A 25530-nucleotide genomic window follows, 5' to 3' on the forward strand; every position below is an offset into this window, starting at 1 on the left:
TGTTGAGATTCACTCCTTAGGTGTTAACATAATACCAAAAAACATATCTGATAGTATCTAAGCAACTCTGCCATGAAAATATTGAAGTTTGATAACCAGCCCTGAATAGAATTATTGTTTTTTTTATGGTTGTTCAATAGTCTTTTTATGATTTAGATTCATTTTATTTGCTTTTATTTTTTTGCAATGCATCTCTAAAAAGAAGTGGGATAGGCTTATCTTAATAATGGTGAATGAATTCTCTCCTGTTTAAAACAAAAACAATAATGAAAAGACAGATTGTTGTTCTACTACTTTGCTCCATCAGTAGTGTTGTGTTTTCTCCTATAAACAAAGCCTGAAGCCTGCTGGTGTAACTAGTTTAAACAGTGCCATGTACTTCACATTTTACCAGATGATATAAAATCACCTCTTTTTATAACTGACATCTCAATGACAGCCTCCCCCAAAGCCACGTATTAAGAGAAACTGGTAAGATCCCAAAAGGCACAGTTAGTCTAGCACCAGCTACCACATGCTGCTGCTAACCTAATTAAGTCTATGCATATCACTCTGGCAGCTGTCACTGCTGCACTGCTATTAGACTCACCGTGGAATCCATCCACCATGTTAGTTTTCCTCGTTTTGTGTCCTTTACAGCAGTTAAGGTGTTTAATGTTAAATAACCACGCAATGTGTCCATGACAAAAATGAAATTACTACTGTGTTGCCCTTTTAAAAAAAAAACCTTTGACCTGTAGCATGTAGTCCTGTTGGAAAGCAGGAAAACATATACAGAGTTCACCATAAAGCTGGAATCAGACGCGCTCCTCTTTTTATTCCTCTTTATACACATCAGTGTAAAAGACCTTTGACCAGGCACAATGAACCCCAGTTACACAATAACAACAACAACAACATTATCACAATGATTTCATGAGAAGAGGTAAAAATGTTTTAATCCCACTTTATGGGCAACAGTGTATAAAACATATAAGTATAATATTTAAAAAGTGCTGATCTGCTTCAGTGGAGTGAAATTTATGACTTTAACCCTTTCATGCATGAATTAATAGAACCTTAGTCAAGATTTTGTTCCTGAGTGTTTTTATTCCTCTTTAGGCATGAAAAAACAATGCAACTGAATATCTTTAATGGACCTATTTTTTGTGGAGTTAAGAAAATGTCCACTCACCTGGACACCATGTGGGTAATTTTTGAAGCAAAGAAACCTGCTTAAATCACAGTATCAGAAACTGATATACTGTATGAAAACTATGAAATAAAAACATTTTTAATGTAGCTAATCTAATGTTTTCCTACAATTTCACATACTAATGCTAGAAGTTACTCACTTCATGGAGATAATATGCACAAAAAAACCCAAAAACTTTTTGTTTAAGAAAACTGCTAATTACAGTCTAAAAATAATTAGCAAACATGCTAGTGTAGATCAGGTTTACCAAGAACAGCAAAGTTACAGTAATGGTATGAACTGCAGTGTATGGGATGGTGCTGTGTTGGCTGATATGGAACTAAAACAACAAAACCCAGGGATATACAAGAGAACAGCTGTAGAATAGCTGTCCACTGTAGTGACCACTATGCATGAAAGGGTTAAATTAAGTTTTTTTTTTTTAAGAAAGTCTTTAATTCATGCTTCACATAACAATTTAGATTTCAAAGCATTAGTTCATCTGATAAAAAATTCTTTTAACATGATAGTATATAACCTTGTAAATATTTTTTAATATATATATTATTCTATGGAGTAAAGAGTAAAAATTCCTCTATTCACGGTGTGTTTCTAATCTGTTCAATTTAGAGCTTTCTGAAATAACAAGGTAGATATTTTAAACCATGTACTATTCTCTCTCTTTTGTGATCTTCACCAGATGAAACAGTCGCATCTCTCAAGTCACACTACAGCTTTGAGAAACGTCAGAAGTCTTGCATGAGAACTAGTATAAAATCTCACGATTAACTGCGAGACTTGCAATCTCCAAAATTTGGCCGGGCTAAAAGAGCGACATCGGACTGGGGGTATCTGCGCTCGGTGATGCTCGGGTCAAAATAAAAGAAGAACAAAAAGAAAGAAAAAGAAGAAGGAGGACTGGTGCGCTCCGGACGGACTCTGCAGAAGCGCCCTGACAGGACGGACAGACGGACAGAAGTTGCGTGTGTCTGCACAGTGTCGTCTCCTCTGGACTAAACATCACTGACATCCTCACACGCGCACTCTGATGGGTAGGAGGTTTGCATGAGCCGTGCACTTCAGAGCGCATTACATCTGTACACAGGCGCAGTTTAGCGGATGCGGCGTCTGTCCTCCGAGGCTTAAACTCTCCTAGTGTTGACTTGGTGTTGTAATGTTGTTGTGTTTCAGACTGCACCACGATGCCATGATAGGGGCGGAATCTCATGCGCACTTTGTAAAAAATCTTCCCAGGCTCAGTGATGCGCTGTAGGTGAGGCTGCTGATGCGGCGGGGATGCGGGGGCACGCTCTGCAGCTTGACTGACATCCGTGTTTGTTATTATTCGAGCAGGCATTAATAAAGTGCTGTCAGACTGACGCACACATGAACAGCTGGAACAGGTAGCCAAACGTGAAACGTACCATAAGGAACATCAGGAAATCCCAGATTCCCACAGCAAAAATACTTCTACAGCCGTGACTGCACTGCAATATTAACCAAGAGTGTTTTGTTTTACTTCAGTAACATTTAAGTATACTTTGAATACCAAAACTACAGTAAAATGACCAGTGTTAATCAGATTATAGTGGACTGTTAAACCCTCTGGTATCCCGTCCAGCAAGGCCCTTACTAAGCACCAAGTGTGCCTTTTTGGCACACTCACGGAATAATGCCAAAAAAAAAAAAAAAAATTCATACAGTTTGTTTTTAATTCTTTTAGACTTTTTTCTATTTCATCAACTTGAGCCGTAAATAAAAATACCAAATACTCAATAACTGTCACATTTTTTAACCCTTTAAATGCCGTGTTTGTAATGTAAACAAACCATTTTTTTGGATGTAAAAAACACAAAAAAATTAATTTTTTTCAATATACTGCATAAAAAGTGGATCACATATTATTTGGTTTTTGCAGCCTGGCATATGTCAACTAGAAGCACTCGGAGAGCGCAGACCTCCGCCAAGGCTGATCAGTGCCCCCCCACCCCCGATCACCACCAAAATTTAATAATTTCTTCCTTATCCCATTTCCAACAAACCCTGAAAATTTCATCAAAATCTGTCCATAACTTTTTGAGTTATGTTGCACACTAACGGACAGACAAACAAACAGACAAACAAACCCTGGCAAAAACATAACCTCCTTGGCGGAGGTAATGATTAACTCCAACAGTGGTTAATTTGCATTATTATTTTTGGCGCTAGGTCAAATGTGCATAAATACTAACATCTGTCACCAAGTGTGCATAAAATGCACACCTATAAATCAAACTATTAAATATTGTATATTGATTTATTTTTCTGCTCTAATTTGATTTTATTTTTGTAAATCAAGGTCAGCCCTAATCATACATATCAAATGGAAGAAATGGTGTGTTTTAGGCACACTTGGGAGACAGATGCTAGTCTTGTAATTTTCTTTTGTTTACAATGTGCAAATTTTAGTTGGTGGCCAGAATTTTAAAGATCATGCAAAAATGAACAACTTTTGAATTCTAACCTTGTTTAAATTGAGAAAAATAATATGAAGTTTTTTAAAACGAAGAGCAAAGTGTGCCTAAAAGGCGCACCCGGATACCAGAGGGTTAATACAGGGGTGTTAAACTCATTTTGATTCAGGGGCCATATTTAGCCCAATTTGATCTCAAGCGGACCAGACCAGTAAAATAATGACTGAATAACCTATAAATCAGGGGTGTCAAATGGTGTCAAACTCATGTTAGTTCAGGGGCTACATACAGCCCAATATGACCTGCAGTGGGCCGGATGATTAAAATAATAACACAATAATACATAAATAATATCAGTTCCAAAATTTGTATGTATTTCTATGTTTTAGAGTGAAAAAAATAAAATTACTGTATACTATCAAAATTTTTACACCTACAAACTATCCTTTAAAAAAATGTGGAAAAACATGAACAACCATGACCAAAATGAAATTTATGAAGAAAAAAAGTGCAATTTTAACAATGTATGCCATTATTTGTCCTCAGCTTCTCATTTTCACATGTTCATTACAACTTACAGATCACAGTGGATCTACAAATACACAAAAAAATTAATAACAGACAGAATACTGGTACAATTACTCCTAATTCTCTTAAGACATTTCAGGTTGTTCATGTTTGTTCATGTTTTCCACATTTTTTGTCAAAGGCTAGTCTGTAAATGTTAACATTTTTGTGTAATTTTGCTTTTTTTTTTTACACTAAAACAAACACAAAAATTTGTAGTTTTCATTATTTATAGGTTATTATGATAGTATTTTACTGGTCTGACCCACTTTAGACAGAATTGACCTAAAATTATTCTAACATCCTTGATTGTTAATATCTTCAGTATAATTTTTGCATTTCACTCATTCATCCCGCAGACCGGATTGGACCCTTTGGCGGGTTGGTTTTGGCCCCCGGGCCGCGTGTTTGACACCCCTGGTTTAATACATTCATTACAATTTAACCCATAAAGACCCAAACAGCCACTGGTGGCCAAAACCATCTACTGATTTAACCCTTTCATGCATGAATTATGAGACCCTTAATCAAGATTTTTTTCCTGAGTGTTTTTATTCCTCTTTAGGTATGAAAAACATGACTAAAGAAAATTTTCTTATGAGCCTATTTTTCATGAAGTTGCAAAAATGTCCACTCAGGTGGACACCATGCATTTAATTTTTGGAGCAAAGAAACATGTATTTACTGATATATTGTGTGAAAACTATGAAATAAAAACATTTTTAATGCTTATTTTAGGAATTCATTGATCAGACAGGGGTAGTTGTTTGTTTACCTGCTTTACTAGTTTGTCTGATAAATGAATTATCTATAAAAAATTATATGTGGAAGACAGTATGAACCTTTACCAGACACGTTTAATGCTGCTAATCTGATGTTTTCTCACATTTTAACACTTTTAATACCAGTCATTACTCACTTCATGGAGATAATATGCAAAAAAACAACCACTTTTGTTTTAAAAAGCTGTTAATTACAGACTTATAACAATAACAAGCAATTGATTTACACTTAAACATGTTACTCTAGATCAGGTTTATCAAGAGCAGCAAAGTTACAGTAAAGGTATGAATTACGGTGTATGGGATGATGCAGAAGCGTCCACTGTGTTGGCTGATATGGAACTAAAACAACAAAATCCATGAATATATATGTAAACAGCTGTGGAATAGCTGTCCACTGTATTGACCACTATGCATGAAAGGGTTAAAATGTTTAATAACTTCTGATACATTAATCCTATCAATACATGTAAATAACTAGTGTAAAATACAGTTTGTCATCTTTTGATGGTCATCAGTGAATGTAAAAACACCATCATCTTCTACAACATTGATTCACCAGTAAAAGCCATGGAGCTGGATCAATGACAGTGGATGGAGACTATGTTCAGTTAATGATTTTGCAGAAGAAGTTACTTTTCCTTCAGTTTTCTCTGTTTCTGGTTTAAGAACCTTTGAATTTACTCTCAGCTTTTATGAACATACATGATTAGTTAATTAAATATAGGAAAATACATGATTTTCACTGAAAAGAATGCAACTTACAGAGGATGAAAATATAATAAATGGTGATAAATTACTTAAGAAAGGAAAATTCATTTGGGAACAGTCAAAAAAGAAGCACTGGATCTTTACGGATAAAAGATGAATTAAAGCAGAAACATATCAGATGTGTATTAAAGCATCTGACTTCATTTTTAGGACTTTATGTAGGTTTTCTAAAACCCCTATGAATTACAGATGCACCAGGACTGAACTCAGAATTATATTAATATAAAGTTCATATATCAATCCTACTTATTTTAATGGCTCTGTTTGATACACGATTCTTTCATTCTGATCTACTGTATGTACTTATATGAAGGAGCGGATATAATCAACATAGGACCCTTTTTTGATGTCTGATTGGTGGTATTATTTTAGTAATGCCTAATTCTTCCCTGACATCTTAGTTGAATATCAAAGAAATGTCAGAGTTGAGTTAGTGTCAGCTTGTTTTGGATTGCTCTTACCAAAATAGGGCTGTGAAATTATGAAAAATGTCATAGATGTTGTATTTTGATGAAGTTTGAGTCTAAAATAGCTCTGTATGTAAAAGGGCGAGGTGTTGCAGCAAACAGAAAGTAAAGTTGCAGTATTATCACAGTGTGCACGCTGAGGTGTCATCACATGTTGCAGTTGACGCCTATAAAACATGTTCTTGAGTGAAGTCACAGAGACTAACCCTGACAACTTAAAAGCCCAGTGTGTTTCCTCAAATATTTTTCAATTGTTTTATTTTTGACATCTGCTTATTTTTTCTGCATCTCTTATGGGTTTAAACTGATTAGCTGTTGCTTTCATCTGAATAGGTGGCAGAACAGTAATTTATGTGTGAAGAGAGACATTAAAATGACTTAAGAATGGATGTGATACTTCAGTTTAAGAAATCCTCCCTTCTCCGTGATCCTACCATCATGGTGTTAATAGATGTTACTTAGAGGTGCTTTCAAGGGAGCGATCGCTGTGCACATTTCTATTATTATGACATCTCCTGAGATAGCATGTGAATCTGGTGCCATCTTGACTTAGCGGGGAGTCTGGCGGGTTGTTTCAGTCTGAAAGACGAATGCGTAGAGGGTTCAGTGAAAGCAGATGCACAGTTTGAAATTGCAACCGAGCTGAGTGAACAAGAAGCAGGGTGCACTATGACTGACTAATTGTGTTTCAAATTGGGTCTTTGAGCGCACAATGGGGAATGGGATTGCTCTGAGCTCCCTGCTGAAGCACCCAAGGATGAGAAACTTGTCAGATTTGTAGGTCAGGCAGCCTGCAGGGGTTGTTGTTAGGCAGACTTGCTCACAGCTCCAGATGTCACAGTAGTTTGATTTTTTTTTTTTTTATTTGGTGAAGAATGTGTGTGTTAAGTTGTGATTGCAGTTCCTTTTTTTTTTTTAAACTTCTATAACACCCCTTGAAAAACCCCTGCGCTTCCTCTTCCTTCTAGTGTGTGCTCTTCATTCTCTCTGACATACTATGTTAAAATCTTAATTGATTTCAAAGTGGTAGAGGGGATTGCAGGAGTGTATCCTGGTCCCATCTGGAGCTTATCAGAGCCTGACCTGGTTTTGGTGAGCTAGGATGGCATGTAGATCCACTGGGACCTGTCCCCTCCTTGTGCTGACAAAGGGATGAAGAAGAAGGCCACAGCCGGCCCATCATATCTCAATAAATCGAGCCCTCGTCTTGCCCTGTGTTACCTGCTCCACAGAAAAGAACAGTGCTTACAATACAATTCTTCCCTTCTTCATTGTAGGTCACTTGGTCTTTCTTTCTCCATTTTGGAAACGGCTTGCGGGGATATTTTGCCCTACAAAAAATAATTATCTTATCTCCCTAATTCCCAATTATTATGCACAGGCTTATTTAAGAAAAAGGATTACATTTTCTCTCTTTTTTGGTGGCTGCACCAGCGAGCCGGGGATGAATCTGAACGTGATATTCCTCTCCTCCGCAGCAGTGAGGGGGTCCTACACATGGATGAACTGAGGGAGGAGAGAGCACTGTGAGGCTGTCATGTAAGCCGTCTCCTCTGGGGCCACCTCTTGGTGTGAGCGGCTTCCTGCCTCAGGTAGAAGCCTCAGTGTTTCTACTGCTGAGGCGTCAGGCTGCATACTCTCTTCTCCCTCCTGCTGAGAAGGCAACTCCACTCAACAGCTCCAATCCTAAAGGCACTGCAATGGAGAAGGTAAGGTGTTTCTTTAATGATCCTCTCCTATCTTGATTTCCTTCTTTTCTTCCACAGCTAGAGGTAGTCAAGATTTAACTGATCAGCAGATTTATTTATTTATTTATTTTATCTACAAGCAGGCTTCTGGCGTATTGTAAATTCTGCACATGCTGCAACCAGCTTGAGACTATTTCCATGTATAGTTGGCATGTTTCCTCTATTTGTGTTGGTCTTGTATCACCACAAAAGATGTGTTAGGCATTAGGAATATCCCAGCCATTTCCTCTCACAAGACCCTGGTTTGGAAACTAGATTTATTCCCCAGACTCTGCTCACTGCTCCTAAATTGGTACCATAGGTCAAGTGCAGTGGATGAATCTCCCTGCTGGGATTAATAAAGTATAACTTAGGAGAAAATAGCTCTTCTTTGAAACATGTTACTAGATTTCTGTTGACAGTGTCTGTCCTCTTTCAATGCCCATGTCACAAAATCAGCTGTGAACCTAAGAGAGTGATGAGAAGTTTATCATACTTTTGCCAAAGTCTATGTGTAAAATAATGCTTTGACTTTTGTCTGTAAGACTTCTTTTTTTGGACTGCTTTGCACCTTTTCTTTTAAATATTTCCATTCACTGAGATGATTTAATTCTTATGCTGAATAATTAAACCAGTGTTGCAGTACAGGTTTAGTGTTATCTACATGAGGAGCTCTTTCATGTGCCTCTGAGACTCTGAAGCGTTTGTGAGCATGAGTACAAATAACAACTCTGAGGAGTGCGATTTAGCCTAGAAGAAGGTGGCAACACAAATGTTTCTAGCATATGCCACCTCATCTCTTTATCACATGTTCCTGTGAGTGTGTGTTTGTGTGTATTTGTAGTAGATTTTGAATACAGCAGGATTTTGTCTGTGATTTCAGAGCTGCTCCGAGTGTTCAGAGCCAACACTCGCTCAGAGCCTGTGTACTCTGTGCAACAAGTGGCTTTGTTACCAGTGCACAGATGTGCATCAGCATCAGAGAGCTTCCACAGCTTCCCAGTACACAGACGTACATCAGCCGAGGCCCAGTTCCAACCAGTGTGCAGACCTGCACCAGAGAGGATCCAGTTCTCTGCCTCCGACTGGTCAAGGTGAGGGTGGTTATTTATTATTTTAAGACTCTTCTGCCTCTACTATCCAGGTTGGTATCACAGTTTATTAGTGGGTCACTGAGTGTGTCTGTGCCTTTGTAAACAGCAAAATATGTTTGGGTTTCTGTGTTTTTCTTCCTGTGTTTTTTTGCTGGTTAATTGGTCTCAGTGTGAATCATTGCAATTAATCATGCATTGTGTTGGCGATTGTTAAGAATAATTCCTAGAGATCTCTATGTTATATTATACCTCTTTTTAACCATGGCCCAGATTCTAAAGTGCTTCCATGATTTCATCCTTGCTAATATTAGTGTGTTACTATTTAAAGACCCTCAAGTATGCCTGGCAGCTTCGTTGCCAGCTGCTTTTGCAGGTCTGCAATGCACAAATCATCAAATCATAACAAGCAGACTCTGAACACTTTTATTGTGAGGTGTGAGTGGCACTGTTTGGTTTGTGAACTTGTGAGAACAGTTGTGTGACTGTTCTGATAGACAGGATGTGGTCAGTCAGGTTAGGGTTTGTGCATACAGGATGATGCTTGACTCTCCACCACAGCCATGTGAAGGCAGTGGGGGTTGGCTGAGGTGAACCGGCCAGCAGAGAGCAGCAGGGCTACGTTCATTAGCCTCATCCAGCTATTGTTAGATAAATGTACTGTGGGCCAACAGTTTCTACAGTGACCTATTTAGAAATATGTATAAGATATATTTGACTTTTGATATGCCTGTGTGGTTATTGGTGCATCACAGACTTACTTGGACAATAATAGTGTTTGCATACTTGCCTGTCACTGCTCTTCACATTGGGCTACTTCACTTTACAGCTTTCTGTTTCCTGCTCTTGTCTTGCCTTTGTTTTTGTGTCAAAGAGGAGAGAAGCCATTTTTAGCATTGCACAATAGTATAACTCATCACATTTTAGTCACTTGCTTGCAGGATACAAGTACTGAAGATATTTGAGAAACTGGTCAAGCTATCATATTGTCAAGATCATGGACAATATAATACAGTTATTATTCTGTTGTAAATTCAGTTGATTTTGCGGGCTTTATTTGACTTTATTGAACAAGGCTCTTTAATAAACTTTTACATTCCATATATTTATCATCAGCTGACATGCCGCATGCTTCTTTTGCAGCTACAACCCAAAATAAGGAGTTATTGGCACAGTATGGAAATGCAAATTTAAAAAAGAAAGTAATGATATCTACATTTATTTCAACTTGTATTTCATTGTAGTCTGTATCAGAACAAAATATTTAATCTTCTGTCTGGTCAACTTCATTTCATCTGTAAGTAAACATCCATTCCTGACATTCAGGAAGTATGTGTGTATTTACAGGATATTTCTATATTGTTACATGCAATGTTTCTATCTGTATTTTGTCACTTATAATGTGTGCTTTTTGTATGTATTGTCCTTGTTAATATATGTGAAAACTTTGTGACTTAATCATTTTGTGGTTGCAGTGTCTCCTGTTCTCTTCTTTTGCTTTGCACACTGAATGCACTTCTCTTGCTGTGGGTGTGAAAGTGCTTTGCGATAGTTGCTAATGTTCCACCCCTTCACCCCCCCCTCTCTAACCCTCCGTCTGTCTTTTAGGCCCGGGGTTGTATCCTTGCCCCCTCCTCATGTGCCATTCTCACAGACAGGAGCCCTTGGAGCTGTTTTGTGAGTCATGTGACCTTCTGTGCTGTAGCAGCTGTCACCTGTCCTCCCACAAAAACCACAGGTCAGTGCTCAGACACACAGCACAAGGACATTGCCGAGAAAGGCTAACCGCAGGTTAAAAACTTCCTCTGAGACGCAACATTCTCTAAACGCCTTGTCACTTTTATCATGTGTATCTGCATACACTATCCTTGGCCCGTCTAATACCTATTAAGTATTCATACACTTTGGTTTTCAGTGATGTTACTGTACAGTAGTTGACTCTAAGGTCACCTGCATAATGTCCCTAGAGGAAACAAATTTAACTCTGGAGTTCTTCATGCAAAAAGAATACATTAGTGACCATACGTAAGGGTACTGTGATGCTGTGTCTCTTGTGTTTGCAGGGTGGTGCAGATTGGGAAGGCCCTTCAGGATCAGCAGTGGTTGTTTGAGAGCCTGATGGTGCAGGTAGAGGAGAGGAGGTCTGCAGTGGAAAACAATGCCAAACAGATAGAGGACAGGTCAGTCCGAACACTCAAATATTCTCAAATCTAAGCCTCAGCCACAGCTGCTCAATAATTTAACAGTGTTTAATACAGAAAGCTTGTCTGAGCTGATGCCAGTGTCTATTTTCTGCTGCATTTTGGAGTTTTCTGCCAGTACATTTATTTTAGCTTTTCTGTCTTTGTAGACTTCATGGAGTAAAGATCGCACACAGGAAGGCAGAGAACCAGATTAAAATGGCAAAGATGATTATGATGAATGAGCTTAACAAACGAGCCAACCTATTAATAGAGCAACTGGAGGTAATTACTTTCTCTCTTTTTTTTCTTATCGTTCAGCCAACCGTGAATCTATTTGCAAAGATTCAGCAACCGTTGTGATGTGATCAGTCCTGAAAGCAAGCAATTGAAGGCGCATACTAATGTGTCAAAACTGCTTAAGTTAACATCTCAGGACCCACATCTGTCAAAAGTAGCTATAGAATAATGTACCACAGTCCACCGATGACTCTGTGTGGCAGCAGTTACCTCTAACTCTATGCATTTTCATGGGTGTTTTGGTAGAAAATCTCAGAGGACTGCCAGCAGCGTCTGGAGGACCAGCTGCAAGGGGCAATAGAGATTTGTGGCCAGCTGGATCATGTGCAGAAGTTCACCACCTGGGCTACAACCCACCATTGCAGAGGCCCGGTGCTCTTCAGCAGGGCGCTGGTACGCTGACAGGACAGAAGTTCACTGTCTTCTTGAGTCAAACATACACAGTGCATTCATCATACTGTTTTATCGAGAATCTCAAGTATCTACTGAGTTGTAAATGCAGGAGCTTTAAAGACTCGGGTGTTTAGCAGAGGATACAACACCAACATAATGCAGAATGAAAGTGAATTATTTGAAGCATGTCATCCACTCGTCTCAGATCTTGACCCAAAAATTGATGCCTTTCCATTGGCATATTTTGTGTAAATTATTTCCACTGGTTCTGCAAAAGATATAACATCACTGGAAACAACAAACCCCTTTTTTGCACTTACTGTCGAATATAAAATAGCAGTGTATTTGAGAAAACTGTAAAAAAAAAAAAAAAAAAAAAAAAAAACTGTATATGAACCCTTTGATATTTCCCAGTTTTCTGCAGGAATTGGTCATAAAATGTGATCTGATCTGCATCTAAGGCTACGTTCGGACAGCAGGTCTTAATGCACAATTCGGATTTTTTGGTTAAATCCGATTTTTCTTGTGCTTGTTCATATTACACATTAAATGCAATTTCTATCAGTTTTGAGTATGAACTGAATGCGACCCTGAAGTGACCCACATTCACAAAAGAGGTCCTGACATAATACATGACCACACAGGCACATACTGTGTTTATGGAAGTAAATATGTTTTTCCCACTGATTCTCCTCCTGGGACGCAGAACTGTGACATTTGTCGCATTTCAGTGATGTAAACGTTGGATAAATGGCCATTCAGACTGAAGTTGCATTGCAAAATATTAGATATGTATCGGATGTAGGACCACATATGAAAACGGCCTGGGTCGGATTTGAAAAAATTGGATTTGTGCTTTTCAAACTGTCTTTAACAAGTTGGATACAGGTCACATATGGGCAAAAAAATGGGATTTGGGCCACATTTGCCTGCAGTCTTAACGTAGCCTGAGTCACCCGTTTAGACAAACACAATGCGTTTAACTGAATACCACACAGACAATTATAATATTTTACACTATTAAACACACACTATTAAACATAACAGACCGCATTTTATGACCAATTCATGCAGAAAAGTATAATATAATATAGTATAGTAGAGTAGTATGGTATAGTATAAATTTTATAATATATTGTACATCATTGCATATTATTAGATTGTAGGTAGTATCTAATGAATGTGTATATAAACATGTAAATTATGCTGTATATTTATTCTTTCAGATTTCACTTCAGATGCAGCAGCTGCTTGAACCATCACTCCACTTGGATTCTTGGAGTCCAGTCAAGATTAAATTCAATTGGGATGCTAGTTATTGGACTAAACAGATTTCCACCTTAGGTAAATACATCTTAGAGGACCAAAATGGGTAAATTGCATATAATGTTCAGTATGAAACACTGACGTTTTTCAAAAATATGATTGTCATTGAACATTTTTTGCAAAAAGAGAAAGTATTAGTGTTTATGACTTTTTTTTTTCATGTTCTTTGTCGTTTTGTAGGCCAGCTGACTGTTGAGGGAGGAAACTGCCCCTATCCCCAGGGTTTGGCCTGTTCCAGTATCCTGAGGCCTCAGCCCATCACTTGTTTGGCCGTGCCGTCAGTATGTCACAGCAGACGAGACCCGGGTTGTGGCTACCAGGCCTGTTGTGAGCCCCAGATGTGTTGCCTTCATAGCATTCCCCCTCAGCAAGACTTGCCCACTCTGGATAAAAACCAACTGGACGCTACTCTTTACAACTCCAGCCGTGTTCAGTCTGCTCTTATCTCAGCCTCCCTGCACCAGAACCAGCAGCTCCAGAGGTGCTGGGACCTCGACAGCGCCTCAGTCCTGCAACCGTCTGCACAGTGTCCTCCCCTGTCATCACCTGTACCGACCACAGAGTCCATCCAACTTAACTGCACACATGGAGCTACATCACATCCACAAGCTGCCGCCACCCACGTCCAATCTCAGCTTAAATCCTATCTCCATCAACAACACAATGAAGCTCTGCCAGACAGTCAGACTCAACCGGACCTGGGCAGACCGGACCAGGACCAGGTGCACGGGCCATGTCAGGGGAAGCTGTCGACCGGTGCGGTTCTGCAGGTGGAGCTCAGCCACACAGCGGACAGAGACGTGATGACTGAAGACAACTGGGAGGACAGATGTAGGCTGGTAGAGACATGTGGACATACGACCTTAACTGAAAACAGGGAGCATGAGGAGCTGCAGCAGGACAGGAGGGAGAAGACTACTGTCCCAAATCAGCAGCATTTCCAAATGTCCCCAGCAGGTGAACTGAGAAAAGAGCAACCGAGGACCCGAGCTTCACTGTCACCCAGAGACCAGAGAGACGGCAGGGTGAGACATAACGTTACCAGATATCAGCACATACAGTCACGGAAAAAATTATTAGACCGCCCCTTGTTTTCTTCAATTTATTGTTCATTTTAATGCCTGGTACAACTAAAGGTACATTTGTTTGGACAAATATAATGATAACAACAAAAATAGCTCATAACAGTTTAATTTCAGAGCTGATATCTAGCCATTATCCATGTTTTCTTGATAATAACCAAAATCACTTCAGTTCTTACATGGCATTGTACTGACGAAAACAGTGCTTTTAGGCATTCCATGTTTTCTTTTCTGTCTGTTTTAGTCAAATGATACACACAGGAATTAGTACTCGATTGCATAACCATTGTTTTTGATGACTTTTGATGGTCTAATAATTTTTTCCCACGACTCTACATATGTTTCAGCCTTAACATGAAATGAAAAGCAGTTTTAGTGCAATCTCTAAAACCTTCCCAGAAATATTTACAGAAATGTAGGCCTCAATATTCATCCTACATGTGACTTCTACTTCACAGTACATCAGCATAACTCACAAGTTGTTCTGGTTGAAGTCATGTAATAAAGGAGGGCGAACATATTAAAAACCTAACCCTTTTTTCTCAGCACCAGTAGCCACTGTGAGATCAAAGTGTGGTTTTTGCGCACCTCAGGCTTTATTTATTTTTTATTTTTTTAATTTCACACGTGGTTCTGCAAATATCTATGGGCTTAGAAATGTTTCAGTCTTCCTTGCAAAACATGAAATGGTTTACCACAAAACTCCGTTTATACACACCTTTCAGAAACCACATGTATTGGTCTGGTTCAGGCCTGTTTCCGACAAAACACAGATGTTCAAACACTTTATCAGAAGAATGTGATAAACAACAGACAGTTAAAGCTTCACTCACACATTATTTTATGCACTGACAAGTTTTTTTTCAGTCACTCAGACCTAGCAGGAATATATCACCACAAATGCGATACAGTTTTACTGTATTTCCACAATATTTTTAGTGTTGTCAGTTTTTAATTAAAATCCACAAACTACAGAAATGATGCTGGTTATTTTAATGCCAGAATGATCTCTTCCCATAGTTGACAGCTAGCCTGGAAACAGATGGTGCAACAGAAATATGCTCCTGCTTTTATGAAGAAAGGCTGATGGGAAAACAAAGAGATGCTCTGACAGTTAAAGCTGAGCTGTTCATAGTAGTGCATCCTAAAATCCAAATCTAATCTACTGTTCATCATATTCACACTTGATGCCAGAGGTTTGAGCAGCCACATAATCATCAAGATGCATAATTACAAGCAGAAAAGGTATTACTTTTGCATTTTCAAGTCACAGCATCTGAAAACTAAATCAAACCACTTGGGTGCATTCATTTATGTACTTAACCTGTTATTAATGAGTCACTAAGGGAATTGTGGGAGCTGCCAGTTTGATTTCAGTTATGGTTAGCACTCTGAGATAAATTTCTGCACCCCCCATCGTTTAAGAGAGAAGGATTATAGTCTATTTTCCTCCACAGTCAGAATCCCGCATACCTCTCCCAAGGGGCACGGATCAGGTAAGTGTTTTAATCGCATAATACTAAGGAGCACGTGCTCGGTGTCAGCCTGGCCTGAATATGTATGATGGTACACTAGAAAATGAAAGGGAAAGAAGCATGTGTTAAAAAAAAAAGCTGGCGTTAAATGATTTGTCAGCCCTTCTGCTTACATTAGCCAAGGACTCAGCTGAGGTGTTTAAAGGAGATTTTCAGGACACTGGCATTAGTGAAATTGTAATATAAGAGAGAAAGAGATGTGCAGTATGTGATGTGCAGTTGTGGCTTAATCAAAGAGCTGCACTGCTTCCCTGATGCTGGATTTACATATGATAATTGATGTGGTAACCAGTCTTTTCACTGACGATACAATAACAGTAATATATGCAGCTGTGTGGACCGTTCTCCGTGTTTGTCAGGATGGAGTTGTTTTGAATTAATCCCCGAATAGACTGAGTGATGTTTTTGTTCATTAAGTGTATTCCTCTGCACACATCTACTCCTTTTTTCCTTTCTATTGTTAATGGCTTGAACAGGTGCATCTGTGCATACAGCTTGTATTCCACCCTGTTCAGTGTGTTGGTGTGTGTACCTGACAGAGATCCACTTCCCTGGAGGTGTCTGTGACAGCCCACGAGTGTGGATCTGACGTACAGAGGAGCCGGCTCAGCCCTAATTCAGTGAGTGTGAGGAGGAAGAGGCGCTCCCAGAGCATCCCAGCAGAACTAGCAGCTGCTTCCACCAACCCTTACACTGAAAAGCTCCCAGGATGCACTCAGAGCCTAGAGGCAGGAGCTGCAGATAAGGTAAACCTAAATCAGAATATTATTACACATGGGAAGGAACTGAAGCTCTGCTGTCAAAGGATATAGAGGTGATCACAGTTAAGATGTGCTTGTTCCACATGTACATGCGTGCATTGCAAAGGAGCAGGAGTAATAGTACTATTGGCTCCTGATAAAAAATGTGAATGTCTTACAGACCAGGTAGTCAAAGCTGCTGTGAATTTTTTGAGAACAGCGCACAGGCTTTAGCATCAAAGTTACTCAGTTGTCACATGTTAAGATTTTCATCTTCAGCAAACATTTTACAGATTACACTAATGAGAAAACACAGTTCAGTGACAGCGAAGCACCTCTGCTAATAGAGATCATACCTTTGGTTAAAAAGATGAAATCGATATCGCCTGAGATTTTTTTAAAACAAGACATAGGTACACACAGCTTCACAGATCCAAATACAAATAGTACTTTTGTCAGGTTAAAAAACAGACAGCGGCTTCTACTTTGGAAACACTGGGGTTTGTTTGTTTGTTTGTATGTTTGTATGTTTGTTAACAGTCTAGCAGCAAAACTATTGGTTGAATTCATACCAAATTTGTTTTATAGATTGCCAGTGACCCAGAATAGATGTCATTACATTTTGGGAACAGTAGGTCAAAGTTCAGCTTTTTTATGAATTTTTTTTAAAATCTTTTTTTCCCCCTCATTTACTTGTAATTGGCGAAATTTCACATGTCTGTAGCAGCAAAATTATTGGTTTAATTCATACCAAATTGGGTCAATAGATTGCCAGTGACCCAGAATAGATCTCATTACATTTTGGGAAAAGTAGGTAAAAGTTCCAAATTTTTATGAGTTTTTACAATCTTTTTTTCTCCTCCCATTTACTTATAATGGCTGAAATTTCATATGTCTATGCAAACATCAACTTTGTTTCAATTTACTTCAAACTTGGCACATATATTGAGGCAGTTGATATGCTGACATCAGCACACGCAGAGACATGGTGACATCAGCTGGATCGATGCCAAGATAAGCTACAATACATGCGAGGAGCAGAGTTTGTTGTGTCTGGCACCACTTGTTTGATATGTGGTTTGTTTCAACAGTCCACCATGGACCCCAGGCAGCGGAGGGCTTCAGATGGAGTTCTTTGTATTGTCAAGGAGACTTCAGCTGTCTCACACCCCCCCAAAGGCCACCGGTCTCCTTTGCTTACCTATAAGACAGAACCAGGTGCTTGACAGTCATCTCATGTCTTATATAAAGGGCAAAAATTGTAAATATACACTAATAATCTTTGTTTTTTTTGATAGATCCTTCTTTTATCTATGTCAATGAAGAGATTGATTATGAAGCCAAGGGGAGATGCAGGGTGTCAAATGGTTACAGGTGTGTATAAACTTCAGTCAAATATCTGCTTCTGTAGAAATCATGGAAAAATGTATGATGAGCATTTCTACTAATGTTTAAAGCGTCAGAGAGGTTCAGAAGGATACAGGAAGACACAGGGTTCCAGTGGTTTGCTTGGAGCGGCTCAAAATCCTCGTATCTCAGCTCCCTCCACATGGACGACGGCAGAGTGACCCATTACCTGCCAGCGCCATGGACAAAACTGAAACTTTGCCTCAGCAGAAAACCTGGAATGAAGCAACACCTGAAGTATGACTTATAACAACACAGACATTAGACACATATTGTGTTCGTACTCAGTGTTTTCATATGATAGATAACAAGAGTAATTTTTGGCCAGATTTATACACTAATTGTGAAAACACTTAATACAAATGTGTAAAGGAGAAAAACATTAAAGAATTACTTTTTTTTCAAATGGCCATAGGTGACCTTTACTGTGACATCATTATATTATGCCATTATTCAACATATTTCTCAGTAAATAGTCTCTAAGTGAAGACATGCTAAGTTCTGTTCAAATGATGTAACAATGTTGGTATTGAAACAGCATATTTATTTGAACATACAATAAAATTTGCTAAATATTAAAAGTTTTTTTGTTTTTTTGTTTTTTTCCCACTATATTTATTGAACATTTTCAATAAACACGACAGACATATCAATTTGTAGCAGTCAATGCACAATCAAGAGTGACATATCTGACTGTCAACACCCATCCCTTCCCAGAAAGTTTTTTTGTTTTTTAGACTTTATGGATAATTTAAGAGATGTTTGGATTATGTATAGAAAACACTGGTTTTGGTATCTGCATTAATATCAGAGAATATAAAGTGACTCAGCCCATGAATAATGTATACACCCTCTTGTTTCCTCTTCTCGTTTCCTCTCCCCTTGTTTCCTCTCCCCTTGTTTCCTCTCCTCTCTTTTGTAAACATAGGCACTCACTGGGAAAAGCTCTGACACTGTGAGGACCACCCACTCTCCCTCAGTCAAACAACAAAACTGTAATCAGTCAACCACCAATTCAAACAAGAACGACTTTAACTATCGAGGTCAAATCAGTGCTCGTAAACCATCCTCAAACTCTAAGTATGTGCCACAGAGTTATTCTGGTCTGGACTCTGACTCTGATCCCAGGTCAGTTTCAGATGAAGCCTTTGTTTCTCAGACTGACCCACACCTGGACTCAGACACATCACCAGAGTCTGACCCAAATGCAGAGTCTTCATCTGAGGCTGAACTTGAGTGTCTGTCCAAGGAGACATCAGTCGTTGCTGTAGAGACGGGGCCATGCAGAGACACCGACACCGCAGGAGAATCAGAGCCAAGTCTGGAATATGAAGCAGACCCAGAATCAGATGTAGCAGCAGGATCAGAAGATGGCCAAGAGCTTGACGCTGATGCAGAATCAGGAGATGGTGAGACAGAGTCAGACCTCCAGCCTCACTATGATCCCAGTTTCCAAGCTGAGACTGACTCAGACATTGTATCTGACCAGCCGCCAGACTCTCAGGGCTCTGTGGAGTCTGAGTTTGACATCGAATCTGAACCTGAAATGACGAATGATGACCCACAACCGCTTCGCTCTGACCTCGAAGATGAGTCACACATTGGTCCTGGTCAGAGGCCTCTTTTGATTGCAAACCCTGTGGTTCAGAGGGGGATGGAGGGAGACCACTTAGAGCAGGACAATGCAGAAATGGAGAGTGAAGACTTCTGTGCTGTATGTCTGATTGGAGGAGACCTGCTGTGCTGTGACCGCTGTCCTAAAGTCTTTCACCTGTCTTGCCATATCCCATCTCTGCTCAGCTTCCCCTCGTAAGCTTCTGCACCAACCTGACATTAATGTATTCACCATCTACATGTGGAACTGTTATTGTTAACATGATCCTCTTTCTTATCCTGTCCAGAGGTGACTGGGTGTGCAGCCTGTGCAGAGATGTTGTGCAGCCAGAGATGGAATACAACTGTGAGAATGAGCGGACGTCTGGGGATCTCACATCTGCTCATGGACTGTCTGCATGTGACCAGAGAGTAGGTCAATTTAAGGATGAAGGATGGAGATTCTGATATTCCCTCTAATGCATTTTAAACATTGGCTTTTTCTTCAATGTTTGCAGAAATGTGAGCGTTTGACCCTCCTGATCCTCAGTAACATCCTGAGTGCTCCCTTCCATGAGCCTGTCAGTCCACTTGTGAGTCATCACCGCTTTCTTACACTTTGGATACACAAATACTGTACATACGCCACTATGTTTTTCATTGTCATTATTTTATTTAACCCTTTCATGCATAGTGGTCACTACAGTGGACGGCTATTCTACAGTGTAATTTAACCTGAATTTCTGTAACAGTACCTGAATAATATCTGCATGAGTGAATATAAAGGCTAGGAAATAAAATGCTATTAATATTTAACCCATAAAGACCCAACTTTTTTTTTTATGGCAGTTCCCAAATGATTTTTTCTCTCTATTCAACCTTTCTTAAGTATTTATCACCATTTATTATTATATTATCCTCTGTATTTAGCGTTTTTTTCCAGTGTAAAGTAGGTATTTTATTATATTTAATCTGTTGATCATGTTGATGTTTATTAAAACTCAGAGTAAATTCAAAGGTTATTGAATCAGAAACAGTGTAAACAGAAAAAAAAGTGACTTTTTCAGCAAATTTATCATTAATCAAGTGTGTCCATCCACTATCATTGATCCACCTCCATGGGTTTTACTGGTGAATCAATGTTGTAGAAGATGATGGTGTTTCCACGGTAACTACGGAGTCTCTTAACGTCCAAATGGGTCATATCTGATGACCATGAAAAGATGAAAAACTGTATTTGACACTAATTATTTCCATTTTCATGGAGTTAAAAAAAATGTCCAGCTGAGTAGACATTTTTTTTAACTCCATCAAAAATAGGGTCATAAAAAAAATAACATTTGCATTGTTTTTTTATACCTAAAGAGGAATAAAATCACTCAAGAAAAAAAATATTGACTAAGGTTCTCATAATTCATGCATGAAAGGGTTAAGATTAAGATTAAGATCCTTTATTGCCAGTATACAGTACATCAGGGTTATTCAAATCCAGTCCTCGATGGCCGGTATCCTGCGTGTTTTAGATATTTCCCTCTTCCAGCACACCTGGTTCAATTAATGATCAGCTCATCATCAAGCTCTGCAGAAGCCTGATAACAATGTAACAGCTTTCCATGTGTGCTGGAAGAGGGAAGTATCTAAAACATGTACCGGATACCTGCCCTCGAGGACAGGGTTTGAATACTCCTGCAGTACATACACCATACACTGAAATTTAACTTCTGCTTTTAACCCATCACTAGAACATACAGGAACACACCACAGACTAGGAGCAGCAGGCTTGCCATATCAGGCCCCCGGGGAGCAAATAAGGGGTTAAGTGCCTTGCTCAAGGGCACATCAGCCAAGAACTTTTTCTGCCAGTTCGTGGAATCAAAGCCAATTCTCCAGCTGACTCTACAGCCCTTATTATATGAACATACATGATAAAAACAATGCAAAAGCCTTGAACATGATAATAATGATGATGAATGATGCTAATTTTTCTTATAAGTGCCATAGATTCACCTTCTAACATTCAACCAATCAGATGAAGCCCTTGCTCCCCATCAGATACTCTCAGAATAACTGGTCTCAATTTGGTGGCAACTGTGAGTGTAGTTTGTTTATTTATTCATATCATCATCACAAAACTGAACAGACCTAAAACCAGCTGCAGCAGTAGCATCATGACAATGTTTGACAATATTGAGATTAATCGTACAACCCCTTGTAGGTTAAGACGTACAAGGAAACACAGTTAGGGCTGACACTACACTGGAATGCGTTGAGGAGGTTTAAAGGGTTTATATGTAGTATTGATTTTCCAATCTCCAAACAGCAGGGCAACATCAGGAACCAGAACACACTTAGGACTACAAAAAACACCAACAAATCAATGCTATGTATCCATAGACTGCATCACTCACTGAATAGAAATAAAGCTCAATGTTTACACACATCAGGATTATGGAATCAACAGGTTTTATTCTTCCAACTAAAACTCATCCTTTGTCAGGCTATTTTGACAGTCACTTGGAATTATTATGTGTTGTCTAATCTTCCTGTGCTGCATCAGCTGATAGTTTACATTATAGCTCTGTTAGCTTAGCTCTGTTTTTAGTTTGTTGGACTATTGGTATCAGTTGTCGTCTGCCGTCTATCTGTCTGTCCATAAATAATTTTTCAAGAATCTTCTTCTTTGAAACTGTCGGTCAGAATGACTTAATATTTTGTTCAAAGAATTGAGAAATATTAATTTTTACAATTTTTTATGAATTTTTGAACTTTTTAAAAATCCCCATTGGTTTATAATGGGACACATTTCAAAGTGCTATAACTTGAAAACAGTTGAAGATATTGATATAATCACTATTGGCAATAGATAGGAAGTCACATATGGGCTTTCATTTGGTGCCATGACCTTTGACCTTGAGTGACTTTGAAAGGTCAAATGAATGCCAATTAATGTTTTTAAACATGCCGTCAGACTACAGGAGCCTTGGTCCCATTTTTAGACAGAATGCAGCCACAGCAAAACCACAAATCATTTTTGTTTTCCATACGGTTTGTGTCAGTAACTGCACTAAAGATCTGTTTGGAATTGTCCAAACAAGGTCAGAACTGTCACAGTTCAAACAGAACCAAATCCATCCATAACTTGAGTTATCTTGCTAACAAACAAACAAACAAACAAACAAACCCTGATGAAAACATAACCTCACTAGAAAAGCACAGACCTCCGCCAAGGCAGACCCCCCCCGATCACCACCAAAATTTAATCATTTGTTCCTTGTGCCAGTATCCGTATGCCAAAATCCGTCCATAACTTTTTGACTTATCTTGCTAACAGACAGACAGACAGACAGACAGACAAACCCAGATGAAAACATAACCTCCGCCGTTTCACTTGGTGGAGGTAAAAATAATAAGGTAATAATATCACATAATGACTTAATACCTTCATATGCCACATATTCAAACTCACCTATGTAGCAGATGAAATGCTGCGATTTCAGCATCAAACGCCATTCATTTCATTCTGTGTCCAGTGGTGAAAACAACAACAGTGCTTCTAGATTTCTTCACTTTGTCACTTTCTTTGACTCTAAAAGTAGTTTCGTAGTGATTCTCATCCCATCTACTCACTTTCTAATGCTTTGCTCAAAGGTCCTGTGGTGATAGTTTTCCTCACCATTTGAGACCAGCAGAGTGACTCACTACTCTCTCTAGTGGTGATATAAATCCCCCAGTCCATTGGTGTAAATATATCCACTTCATATCTCTACAATTCATACATTGGTGTCTTCAGCATGACTTCAGAGCTTTTTATTCTAAACACTGTGATGATATCTTCAGGTCATTTTTTGATATATGAAAGTAGAAAGGTTATCTATAGTCCCTTTAAAGTGACTGATAATGTTTAAGTTTTAATGTTATGTTTTTTTAATGCAGGCTCGTCATTACTACCAGATCATTAAGAGGCCCATGGACTTGTCTGTGATAAGGGCCAAACTCAACAAAAGGAATGTCCGGCATTATATTTCACCAGATGAGTTTGTTGATGATGTTTATCTTATGTTCCGTAACTGTGCAAAGTTCAATTATGTAAGTGAGCAAGTCACATTTTGTGTTATTATCATAATTATAAGCAATCAGTTTTAATTATGATTATACTCGACCATTTCTTAATTAATTGAGTGTCATAATTCCTTCTGTGACCACAGCCTGACTCCGAGGTGGCCCAAGCCGGCCGCAGCCTGGAGGCGTTTTTTGACTCAAAGCTGAAAGAGGTTTTTCCAGACAGAGTTTTTCCTGCAGCTGAGGCTGACTCTGACAGCGATGAGTATGATGAGGCTTACAAGACTGCAGAGGGCGGTTTCCCTTGGCCAGAGAAGAGGGAGCAGTGCCACAGGAAGAGGAAGAGGAGACACTCTCTGAAGTCCAGGAGACATCACTTCTAAGCAGAGGTTAAAGGATTGCAGCCATGGACACATAAGCATGAAGACACTGTCTCCATGTTTAATTACTGAGTGAATTTTTTTTGTAGAACAGCTGATCACGTGTTTTCATTTTGTTAACTCAGAGTAGATGTGTGGATTTTTCTGCAGTAATGTCACAGTGCTGCCATCTGATGGTAGCTGAATGCAATGACACAACACCTTTAAAAAACAAAGTGGCATGAGAGTTACATATATATGAATATCCCAACAGATTTGGACTTACAGACAATCTGAACAGATGGGCTGAAATAAAATGTAAATTATCCCAGAGTTTTGTGTTGCCTCTGCAGCTTCAAGATAATTTATAGTGAGGTGATGCTGTATATTACTGCATTATGTTCTGGCAGCTGTTGATTTACCCTTATGCACTGGATGTTACTGCATTTTACCCTCAGATGTCCTGTTATCATATACCTGAAGTCATATGCTATAATGTACTTAAAGGGATGCTGTAGTGGGATGTTTATTAAACCTGCTGTGCAACTTTTCTTTAGGTGGAATTCTGGATTTTTTAAAAACTTAACATAACTATATGCAGCACTTTTTTGACAATTGATTTTAGTTAGTAATGTATTTACCACCTTCATGAATATCCAACATATTCATATGTGCGGACCTGTAGAGACCTTTATTTTACTATATTTTGTCCCTTTGATTGTAGTGACTAAATGATTGCAGGCAATTATTATAGCTTTAATGATTTAATACAGTGTAATTCTATGTCTCAGCAGCTTTTTTTGTAAAGCAGCAGTGAAACTTATTCAAAGACCAGGGACTGACAGAATTATAACCGGGGCACTTACGTGTTTATTAGATGATCAAATATCAGTTGCTCCAAATCATTTAACTATTAAATAGGTTTGCGCAACATATGTCACATCACGTGTTTGCTGCACCAGTGTTTAAGCAAAATGTTTTACTGTTATCTAAGTATCTCAGGCTTTAAAAACTGCATTAATTTCACTCTCTACTGATGATTATAGAAATTGTTACTACTTGGAAAGCCACTCTGTAGAATGGAAACATATCATTTTATACTACCTGCTGTTATTGCGCACTTCCAGTTTTTAAACATACATTACCTTGCTTCCTGCAGCTTAGGTTAAATTTGACATTATTTTTAGTGTAATTGTTGCACAAATTTGTCTGTGCACTTCTTGGGTATTGTAACGAGTAGTGAATATACAGTGTATGTAATGCTACTTCCATTGCAATCAATATGTAATGCAGTGTAATAATGTTTCTTATTGTATGAGGGGAGACTGATTAACTGTACTATTGTCACTGTTTCAGGAGAATAACCTCTTTTGGTTTCTTTTTTACTGTAACAGTCAGCCATAAAATAAACATATCTTCATATCAATAAAACTGCATTCATGATTCATACCTAATTCTTTTTTTTTTTTTTCAAGCTCTTGATTATACTTATCTATGAGGACAATGCTTCTAGAATGAAAGTAG

General features: G+C 38.7%; 1 protein-coding gene across 4 annotated transcripts; it reads left to right on the top strand.

Moving 5' to 3' along the window:
• The first annotated feature begins 1986 nt into the window (after positions 1-1986).
• trim66 (tripartite motif containing 66) lies at positions 1987-25450 on the top strand. 4 transcript variants are annotated; one of them, XM_030128895.1, is made up of 19 exons: positions 1987-2226; positions 2366-2447; positions 7693-7923; positions 8825-9035; positions 10641-10770; positions 11096-11212; positions 11383-11497; positions 11759-11905; positions 13132-13249; positions 13412-14256; positions 16388-16594; positions 17677-17806; positions 17887-17962; positions 18046-18232; positions 18924-19804; positions 19897-20020; positions 20107-20181; positions 23522-23674; positions 23794-25450. In XM_030128895.1, exons 3-19 carry the CDS (start codon positions 7915-7917, stop codon positions 24028-24030), a joined length of 3762 nt encoding a protein of 1253 aa, XP_029984755.1. In that variant the 5' UTR covers positions 1987-2226; positions 2366-2447; positions 7693-7914; the 3' UTR covers positions 24031-25450. The 4 variants fall into 4 exon arrangements, with proteins under 4 accessions (XP_029984755.1, XP_029984746.1, XP_029984772.1 ...); XM_030128886.1 differs by lacking the exon at positions 2366-2447; XM_030128912.1 differs by lacking the exon at positions 2366-2447 and having other exon boundaries at positions 18052-18232.
• The last annotated feature ends 80 nt before the right edge of the window (positions 25451-25530 follow it).

This window comes from Sphaeramia orbicularis, chromosome 3 (assembly GCF_902148855.1).
Source record: "Sphaeramia orbicularis chromosome 3, fSphaOr1.1, whole genome shotgun sequence".
Lineage (NCBI taxonomy): Eukaryota > Metazoa > Chordata > Actinopteri > Kurtiformes > Apogonidae > Sphaeramia > Sphaeramia orbicularis.

What these genes read in the sequence shown, in the direction of transcription:
- trim66 (XM_030128895.1), top strand. An exon ending in TATTAATAGAGCAACTGGAG is followed by an intron (nt 11,498 to 11,758) that starts GTAATTACTTTC and finishes GTGTTTTGGTAG; the next exon opens with AAAATCTCAGAGGACTGCCA. An exon ending in TCTCTGCTCAGCTTCCCCTC is followed by an intron (nt 19,805 to 19,896) that starts GTAAGCTTCTGC and finishes TATCCTGTCCAG; the next exon opens with AGGTGACTGGGTGTGCAGCC.